This window comes from Pocillopora damicornis, chromosome 1 (assembly GCF_964200805.1).
Source record: "Pocillopora damicornis chromosome 1, jaPocDami1.2, whole genome shotgun sequence".
Classification (NCBI taxonomy): domain Eukaryota; kingdom Metazoa; phylum Cnidaria; class Anthozoa; order Scleractinia; family Pocilloporidae; genus Pocillopora; species Pocillopora damicornis.
In genome coordinates, this window is record NC_142670.1 from 34,822,717 (window position 1) to 34,833,315 (window position 10,599).

Here is a 10,599-nt window from a genome sequence, read left to right on the forward strand (position 1 = left end):
GAAAATTATAGATTCAACAAAGTCGCACTAACAATAAATTGCAAAACACAAAGTCGGTTTTTTTCATTTTTTAAATCTCTTTGTTTGTCCTCAATACATATTACTTAAAATAAGAAATTTTTATGGAGTTGCAAAAAAGTTGTGACATTTTAACCAAGTTGAAAGTTTTTCAAAACATTTAGAACTTAGCTTTTTTTTGTTTGTCTTTAATTCTGAGCACGTGCGATATGTAAACCCTGTGTTGCACTCCAGAACTTATTTTGGCATGAGTCATTGACCAATCACGAACGAGATATCTGTTGGGCATGTGGTAATAGCCAAAAAGGGAAATTTTTCTTTTAAATTTCTTCTTTCTAATAACATAGAAAGGGAATGGTCAAGAAGCCTTTCCTTTTCCCTCACTTAGCAATATTTCTCCACAACCCCATACTTCACTATGCAGATAGTTTATGGATAAAAAAACAACCGCAGAAACAATATATTGCCTCTAGGACTATGACTTTAAATTGATTTACTACAATAATAGTAAGGGGTTATACAGAAATATTTCTGCTACTCATGATATTAATATCATTCCACGTTACTAAATAAACAGTAAATCCAAACATTTTCTTATTTTTGCTTTATTCACACAAAGCCAACTCGGTACTTATTTTTACCACCGAGCTCATGTCCATTAAGAGGAAGTCGCTGTTCGATCCAAAGTTACTGCTACAAATAGGATTTTGGCCGTTCGTGGCTGGAATGATCTTGTACTATCTGTATAGAAAGGCATCTAAGAAATCTGGCAGACCTGAAACAAAGTCGAGCAAGGAAAACAAAAAGAAATAATAAAACTGGAAACTGTTTCATTTATGATATTATTCGTAAATGGTGTCACAGTATGCCTCTTACCCGGCTTAAGTTGGCTGTGACAAACTTGAAACTTTCCATGCGCAACGCTTGAAGTTCGTTGACCACCTCTGGAGCAATCAGCCCGGAAACCAGAACTCAGTTAGTGTCTGAGAGAGGTGACAATTTAGGTACAATGCCTGGAGCGCGGGCAAACGCCAGTGTCGAAGTCGCGATTGGCTTTTAATTTAGATCTGATTGGTTGACAGGATGGTGCTAGTTTTCTGGACCAATCACAGAGCAAAGTGAAGCAAACCAAAAGAGAACTTGGCTTGCTTTTCGACTCTTCACACTTACTTTAGACAACGAAAAATTGCTCTACATCGATAATTTCTAAGAACCAGTCAACTAATTTATCGGAAAGTATTATCCGCCTCTATTGACGATTATTCAATGGTAACGCTACTCACTAAATGACAAGGAAAGTCACGGTTAGTAGGTTCAAATGGTTATGTTATAAATGTAAGAATTTGTTCGTTTGTACGCCGTAATGGCGCTTATACATCATGTCTCTATTCCAATGGATAACTGAAGTTAAATGAGATAACACAAGAAACGAGGGGGTTTAATTCGGCTTTCGCTCACTGAATTCTTTCGGTTTCTAATGTGGAATCCTGTATTGAAAGAACTTTCATAGACTTACCGAACGTTTAGCTTTAGAAGAACTCAAAACTAAGCCTAAATTTTGTTCACTGAAAAAATTGTCAGGAGAATCCAGGTATTAAATGACTGAAAGTGAGAATTATTAATTAAAATGGCAATAAATACCTCTCTAAGTACCTTTTGCGAAGGAGTGAAAAATGCCTATGGTGTTTAGACAGCGTTTTAAGTATTGTAACCCAATCAATAATGCATTGCGATAACAGATTTCTTTGAAAGCCAATTTTACGCAAGCGACCAAAATGATTTGAGAAGGAGTAAAAATATAGATAAATCATTTGCCTGCTTAAGGTGGGCCCTAATAGAAGTGAACTACGACCAAGGTCGTAAACTACGACCAAGCCGCTGTCCCGCCAGAAAAAAAACCGATATTTATATATGACACAACTCATCACCCGACAGATATCGCCCGCTGCGAGTGTGAGTGCGTGTGCGTTTGTGGAAGAGGGGGAGTGGGAAGGGGAGAAGCGAAATTGCCCGCTCCTAGAACCAATCAAATCACAAAATTGTAAAATACCGCCCTTCCACGAACTGGGAAAAAAGGAGAAAGTAATGGTAAGCTATTAACCGGCTAAGGGAAGGTCCACATGGGAAAACTTGAAAATGCTACCCTCCAACGGAGATTTATATTGTAGGGACGTCTCAGTCGGTAAATAATATGCTTATCTTTCCACTGACGGGTCATTTTCAATCCCGGAAATAAGTTTTCGTTTTCGAGAAATTGATAAAAGAAGAAAATGAAAATGCTTTTGAGATGAGACCCTTATTTTGGATTTCCGGCTTAAAAAAGTAAGTCAGTGTTCATGAAAATAAAAAAAAAATTACTTAGGGTAAGGAAAGTCAAATACTGTTATAAAATGATAAAAGCGTTGGTTGCCGAGGAATAGTCACATTAGTTGTATAATTAAGTCATTTTATTCGGTTCATTGCTGAAGAAATGTAAAATGGTTTCCGTGTTTACATAGCCTGATGTAAACACGCGGGAGGTTGGGAGAACACGAGATAAGCGTAGGAAACCACGACGCGAAGCGAGAAGTGTTCTTCCAACCTCCCAAGTGTTTACATCAGGCTATGTAAACACGGAAACCATTTTTACATCTCTTTTATAAAATAACTAATGAAAAAGGAACGAAAACCGTGTTTACATACGCTCATGTAAAATGGTTTTATGGCCAATCAGAGTGCGCGTACTATTTGAATTATTTTATAAAACATGATATAAATTAGTTATTAAAACTGCTCAAAGAGAAAAGGGAGAAAAAAAAGACAAAAAGAAATAGACTTTATTTCAGTTTCTCTTTTAAGGCAGACGTGGACTTGGGAAAACTACGTGATGGAAATTTTTGTCAATCTAAAACTCTCAATTTATTAAAAACAACAGTTAAAACAGCTGTAAAACCCTTTACCCCTGTGTGAATTAATTATCTTCTGCTTATGCAGATATATGCGTTCAGATTCTTACAGAGTAAAGGGACAATTAACATTTAGGTACTAAACATAGGAGCTTCGTTTCTTTCTGTTCTTATTTCATAATAGTTTAATTCATCTCTCTAGCTCACTATACGGTACAAAAGTTAGATTTGAAAGTGGAGAGAATTTTTTTTTTGTTGATAGGAAATAAGCTTCCAAGATGTTGACAGATGGCGATCCTTTCGATGACATCATTTTTGTTCTGTTTGTTACCACATTATATATCCTGAACTATTCTAGCTTCTGAAGTTCTGTAATTCGATCATTTTGGTTTTTTTTTTTCTATTTTTTTGTGATGTTTATGTTATTGTTAGGTGCATTTTCCGCCTTTTTTGGGAAACATAGGACTCAGAAAAAGTTAAACATTAATCGACTAATTGATCGACATAGAAAGAGTCTAAATTCTTCGAAAAACACAAATAGTAGTATTATCCTCGAAACAATAAACAAGAGTGTATGTTCTGTAATGTTATTTTACAGTAGAGATGCGAATTTTACTGAAATGGAAACATAATCCTTGTAAGTTGTTCAAAAGTTAATTTGACATTCAAATGGCACCTGAGAAAAAAGACAGAAGAAGTTAGTTTGTGAACGATAAACAGTTATATTAACAGAGTAACGGACACAATCTTTAATGGTGTGCCGTCTAAAAATTATTGCAGTAGAGTGATAAAAGCGCAATTTCTCCTTCTATCTTCAATATATGATGATATTAAGCAGATTTACTTTGAGAAGAACAAGACCGGTCAAACCACAAAATCGAAAACCTAACATTTCTGCGGCTTTTCTTCATCTGAAGATCAAAATAACACTTTTAAATAGTTTTTAGCTCTCAAGCTATTAAAACAACAATTAAAACAGCTGTAAAAACCTTTACCTTTTTGTGAATTAATTATCATCTGCATATGCGGATAAATGCGATCAGATTCTTACAGAGTAAGGGACAATCAACATTCAGGTACTAAACATGAGAGCTTCGTATCTTTCTGTTCTTATCTCATAAAATTCATCTCTCTCCCTCGCTATACGGTACAAAAGTTAGATTTGAAAGTAGGGAGCAATTTTTTTTACTAAGAAATTAGCTTCCGAGATGTCGACAGATGGCGATCTTTTCGATGAAATTGTTTTTGTCACGTTTGTTACCACAATATTTTTTCTAAACTATTCGAGCTCCTGGACTTATAGTTCTTCAATTTTAGTTTCTTTCTCTGTTTTTGAGATTTTTATGTTATCATTAGGTGCATTTCTCGCGTTTTCTGAGAAACAAAGCACACGAAAAAGTGAAATATAGTTGTTTTTTCACAGCACTTCATATCATTTCTCAGAATCAAGTTTTTCCTTATCATTAACGACGCATTTTCAAGAAGAATGATGGTAGCAGTTTAGGAAAATTGATCGACATAGAAAAGAGTCCAAACTCTTCGACAAACACAAATAGTAGTATTATCCTCGGAATAATAAAGTGTTATGTTATGTAATGGTATTTTACAATGCAGATGCGAATTTTACGGAAAGGAAACCATTCTCCTTGTCAGTTGTTCAAACGTAAATTTGAAAGTCAAATGACATCTGTGAGTAAATACACGAAGCAGTCAGCTTGTAAACGATCAACAGTTACGTTAACAGAGTAACGGACATAATTTCTAAAAGAAATATGTGCTACTCTGCCGAGTCGTCTTAAAAGTTTGTCTTTAAAATTTTGGAAAACGATCAGCTCGATCAATTAAAAAATTAAAATGACACCAGAGCAAAAACAAAAAACATGCAGCTTGTAAAATTATCAGCTGATTGACGGATAAAAGGATAACTATTCACAGGACGAGGATTTCAATTTATTTCCTCCAAAACTCTAAATGTGTCATCAATGTTCTTGCTGAAGAGGTTGGAGAACTCCACACGGGAAAAGAGAAGTACTTACTTTGTAGGAAGGACTGAATTTAAAAAATTTCTAGTCTTTTTGTTCTTTACATTAAAAATGCATGAACATAATATTTGCTTTGCGCAACGGGGGAGATTTTGTTCAGCGTTTCAAAAGGAATAAGAAATCACCTTTAAATTTCTTTCAATTACTTTTTTCTTTTATTTCGTGTTCCTATATTTGAATTCTTAGTCCAACAAAAGATTTTACAACCGGTTTATTTATCTGTCTTGTTGGCTTTTGCTGACCATAGACAGTGACTCTTTTCTCCTTTACCATAAAATATTGAAAGCTTAAAAAAGACAGGATTCGAATTCAATTTCTATTTAGATTCTGAATGCAGAAAAGTCATCCATCAGTCACAAGGGTTCCAAGAATCAATATTTTTTAATGCCGATATTAGATGACATCAGCCTCGGTAACCAAAGTACATTATCCCAATTTCATATTTAAAGAAGAGTAAACTCTCTCAACATATCAACAATTTTTTTTCAGAAAACAGGTGTCGAGAAAAACAAGACTCATCATTTATGGACTATCGAGAATAAACCGTATAATAAAGGATCGTGTTGTTTTCAATCTTGGTCCCAAACTACGTATTGGACCAAACAAGAGATTCGGCTTTTTTTTCAATAGACCTTTTTTCAGAGTTCGTTCTCAAACTGGCAATGATTTCTAAAACTCAGGTGAAATAAAGGTTTATAGGAAAATGTCAATCAACTCGTCGAAGATAAAAGTATACATAAACATAATTTTCTATTTGAGAACAATTAATATTGTATGTCACTGCGTCTGCATGAATTACATTAATAAATCTCACTTGGCTTGATGTAAGCTTACAGGGAATATTAAGGTGGTTCTAAGATAAGTCAACACATCACTTCTGCTTCCAGTATTAGAATAATTAAACTGGCGTCTGATGAGGATCAAGATAAAGGTCCACGCGCTGAGTCAATCGACGACAGCGTACCTCAAATTAATAATGAAACAGAAAGAATTTTCCACTAATCCAGAGCAAGTAACCCTGATATTTTTTTTCATAAAGAAAGGAAAACCAAAGGCCAAATCATCGGCTTCGACGGATACTGATTGCTCTAGGACTTATGGAAGCATATGAACTAACGCTTTTTATAACTGTACCTGGATTAAGCATATTAACTTTTCTTCTTCAGCTCACAACATTGTGATGGTATGTTCAATGACCAACTGGAGTTTCATCCTTGTTTTCTGTAAGCGCCTCGGCTATTTACAACCATTATCTAAAATTGTTATTAGCTTTTCAATTTTTTTCCTTATTTTAAGGGAGGAGAGGCTCCATGGGTGGGGTGGGCGTCTTTGAGAAAGGAATACAGGGAATGAGTGGGATATTCATCGAAGGAGGGCATTGAAGACTCAGAGGATGAACGAAGATGGCATAATATGGCAGATGGCATCTGCTGAAAGATGAACAAGAGATCGTTATCTCTTGAATATGAGTATATCATGCAACTTAGACTATGCATGTGAAATGGGGTGCATTCTTTGTTACAAAACGTTCAGACGTCAAGATTGTCCCATCTGAATTCCAAATAAGTATCTGCTGCATGTTTTACTGAAATTAAATTCGCGCTCTTAATTCTAAATTGGTGGTAAGTTTTCCATTTGGAATCGGAGACTCTTTGGTGCAGTGGCTATACCCCAAGCTTAGTGAGAACCAGCCCTGACTGTAAATTTATGTTATGTTCTTGAGCTACTTACTCTACACAACGTCTCTGCTATTTTTCTTTGAGCTTTTGTTTATTTTATTTTTGTGAATAAGATAGCTCATGTTAGGACAACCTCTGCGGAGTAATATTTGCATTTTTTAAAATTCCATTGAAGTTGAAACCTTGAAGTTTTGAAATCGTCATTCATTTTGTGGGTCTTTTGTCCCAGTTCAAGCCGAGATCGATTTGTAGGTACTGCTTCTCTCTCTCCTGTGCGAAGGATAAAACAAGTAAAGTCTATTTTTACATAAGATTTTTCTAATGGTCTAAAATCTAATGAATGGAGTAATTGTGCCCGCAATATAGAGCTCAGCTCTTATGCAAGGCACTCTTTTTTGTACTAACACATTCTTTCTTTTTCTGGTCTTTATTTACCATTTATAACTTCTTTATAATAACTATGAATTGTTTTTGTTGCAACCAAACTAATTGATTTGTTGCAGTTATTTCAGGTTTGTTGGAATTTGATAAGCAAGCACAAGGATGGGAACGAGTCAAGGAGTTTGACGGAAAAAAATTTCTTTCAGTTCCATGGGGACATTATGTGGAACTAAACTTTACAATACGCGGCCACTTTCCAGGACTATGTCTATGGGGATTTTATCTTGAAATTCGTGATGGCAGTAATCAGTCAACCAATCTTCTTGGTGAATTCTGTGGAGATTACGGAACTGGAGTAGTGAGATCCAGTGGACGATACATGTGGTTGAAATTTACGCGGACAGATCTCTACAACTTCGCTGTATTCTATACCACCAGATCCATCAATGAAACAGGTATGTTTCTTTTAATAAATCAATATATATGTATATATACACCCGTTTTCAAAAGCGCTGCAATTTGAAATTACATATGAAAATATCTATACCTTTGTTTATACATCAAAAAGTGTCTATTCCTGATTAGAAAAAAAAATATATATATATATATGTATGTATATATATATCAAGTATTGTCAAACTTGCAACGTATATATATTTATTAATTGAACGATTATGAAATGCAATATTCGGCAAATTTTTTTCGTTTTAGTTCGATCTAATTTTAGACCGAAAGAGCGCAACAATTCGTAACGGACGATGTCACATTTGACACATATAAAATTTCGCTCAATTTCAATCTTGAGGGTTGATATCTTGGGAGTCTTCAGCCCAATTTCAAGGCAATTAGTAAAGTTTACATACCCCATTGACTCTTCAAAGAAATGCACATTTGCATGGAAACGACGTAGACTGTTTTATGCTTCCAAGGTTTTCCAAACAGCTCACGCCTTTGGGTGACCACACGTCAAGTTATTTCAAAACTCTGAAAAACTTAAAATGCTAACCCCTAATAGAAACATAGAAGCGTCTTGCAGAATCTCAGGAGACTCCTTGCAAACGCATGATTTGCGATAACAATTTAACAGTAACCCGTGAGAGACCTTACTTTAATTCTGCTGAACGGAAATTTTGAGTTCAAGTTTGTTTGTTTGTTTGTTTGTTTTTCAACTTAAAAAGCGGCCTACGCACGCCGCGGCAAAAATGAATGGTTGCTGATTGACTGCAAGCAGCGAAAATTGCTCAAACTATGAAGCTTTCTCCATTTTGGTAAGATTATTTCGCCATTCCGCGACGAATTTCTTTACTTCTTGTGCTGAAAGCCAGGCCTCTTTTCTACTTTCACCTATGGACTCTTTTCCTTTTCGTCTTTCTCTATTCACATTCTAGTTTTAAACGCAGACGAACAGGAAAGATTTTCACGTCCTGCACTGTTTTTAAGGTTTTCTGAGTACCACGCCATAATCATTCTGACAATTACTTTCTTTTTTTTTTAAATCTGATACAGTCAATCCTACGATGGACCAAGCTCCAAAGACGCAGTATGTATTTTTGAACAGAACCTTCAAACTGTGGTGTCCAGCGAAGGCTGCGCCGGCTCCATACATTTTATGGAGAAAAGATGGTGTCACTGTTCAAAATAGTACCAGCATAACATTTCAGCTTAAGGTAACTTCGGAAAACAACATGAATTATAGCTGTGAGGTAAGAAAAGATGAAGAGGTGTTAAGAAGAGACATCAGCCTCACAATTGAAGGTGAGGTATTATTGTTTTGTTGAAGTACATTAGTGCTTTGTATAGTCGGATTGTCTAAACCTGTACTTTTTTATTTGCTCAAAATTCTAACCACCCAAAAAAACGTTTAAGCTACTTTGGTAGTTGGATCTTATTTAACCTTTCAAAAGTAATCTTTCTATATCCCTTTAATTTAATTTGTATGTTGTTTTTAGGTTTGAATGTTAATTATTGGTATGACAGTTATCTGGTGAAGGGAAAGGCGTATATGATGAGGGCCAAAGGAAATTCACATTTATACGCTTAAACTTTTTTCTATTCCAAGCGAGGTCACTATGCCAGAGTTTTTCGATTTTGACGTCTGCATACAGTGTACCTGAAGTTCGCGTTTTCAATCCAGTTTTCATCTTTGACTCATGATCAGTTAATTTACATCGTAACTCTGAAGTGATCGTTTACTTTTGGTAATTGGGATTTTACAGTTATGTTCTTTCAAAATGAAATATTCTTCGTTGCCAAAAACCGACTTAACTCTTTCAAATTTGAAGCCTTTGTTGACGAATTTTAACAGCCAATCATTTCTTGCCTCATTTTAGAGTGCCCAGACCATTGCGAATGTGACGTCTTCCGCCAAACTATCGTCAGTGTGAATTGTAGTGGAAAAAGCTTTCATTCAATTCCATGGAAATTTCCACCTGCCATGTCAAAATTGTGAGAGTAATTAAACAGTTGTAAACTCCAAGAAAAGATTGACCCAGAGGACTGCTTCTCCACTAAAAACCCTATTCTCAGAGGAATTCTTAGCTATCGTAGGCCCTATTCTCAAAGGAATTACTTTCATGTTATTGCAAGGCTCAAATCAATTAGGATAACTCCAGGACAATGTAGAATGTACCATAAAGGGTAGTCGATAGGTGTGAATTCTTAATGTGGACAATGTTCTACACTGGATTGGTTATATCTTCCTAGGATCTACAAGGAAGGGTGTGATCTTAAAAAAAAATTATGAGAATTAAGCTCAAGAATAAGGCTTACACGTGGAATTTAGTCCCTTCACTTGATCCTCTCTTAAAACTAGTAACGTGCATGTCCTGAACCGTGCGACTTTAACACCTAGTGTGTAGTAGAATGACAAAGTGGGAAATGAGGGATTTGCTTTATCGGGTTGATCAAAGAATGCAATTAGTTGTCAAGCCACGCTAACGAAGAATCTAAGCTCATTTCAAGTTTTAACCTTCAATTTCACAATAGGTTGCAGCACACAGAGCTGAGAACGTTCTATAATACGTCACTGAGATAAAAGTGAAAAAATAAACTTATCAGTCCAATTTGGATTATCTGTTGACGTTGCAACGAATTTAGTTTTCGCGACTATTTCACTTTCACCGGTTTAATAATTGACTAGAAATCAATGTAACCATCTTGATGCCTGGATACAAAATATTATTTACATGAAAACTACATACAGATAAGGGATAAATTTTTCGATCAATGAAATTTGAAACATAAAACAGTTACTAAATACCGAAGGAGGTAAAAGAACGCCAATCATAAGAAGCACTGCATGAGCCAATTGCTAGCACTGCTCTTAACATTGCAAAGCTCAGTGGCCAACTGTGTAGGTGTTTGCAACTTATTAAACCTGAGTTTAAGACAGGATTAATCCATATTCAATAACACTTAAATATATCTTGTCTCCTTGTGTTGACTCCAGATTGACAAGTCCGGGTTTAAGCCCTAGGCAGATAAATGTATTGTGTTTTGGGGAAAGACATTCTCTCCAGCCAGGGGTCAAAAATAGATACAGTGAAACTAAGAAACTACGAAAACTATTGATGAAGTTCCCGGCGATGGGCTATC

General features: G+C 35.5%; 1 protein-coding gene across 1 annotated transcript; it reads left to right on the forward strand.

Moving 5' to 3' along the window:
• The first annotated feature begins 6,128 nt into the window (after window positions 1-6,128).
• LOC149053497 (uncharacterized) lies at window positions 6,129-9,046 on the forward strand. Its single transcript, XM_089183100.1, has 4 exons — window positions 6,129-6,168; window positions 7,137-7,460; window positions 8,512-8,760; window positions 8,955-9,046. The coding sequence occupies exons 1-4, from the start codon at window positions 6,138-6,140 to the stop codon at window positions 9,044-9,046; spliced, it is 696 nt and encodes a 231-aa protein (XP_089039226.1). The 5' UTR covers window positions 6,129-6,137.
• Window positions 9,047-10,599: the final 1,553 nt, after the last annotated feature.

Excerpts from the sequence above, each read along its gene's own strand:
- LOC149053497 (XM_089183100.1), top strand. The coding sequence starts at position 6,138 with ATGACCAACTGGAGTTTCATCCTTGTTTTCT. Across the intron at positions 6,169-7,136 it reads GAGTTTCATCCTTGTTTTCT|GTTTGTTGGAATTTGATAAG; the intron begins GTAAGCGCCTCG and ends CAGTTATTTCAG. Across the intron at positions 8,761-8,954 it reads CATCAGCCTCACAATTGAAG|GTTTGAATGTTAATTATTGG; the intron begins GTGAGGTATTAT and ends TGTTGTTTTTAG.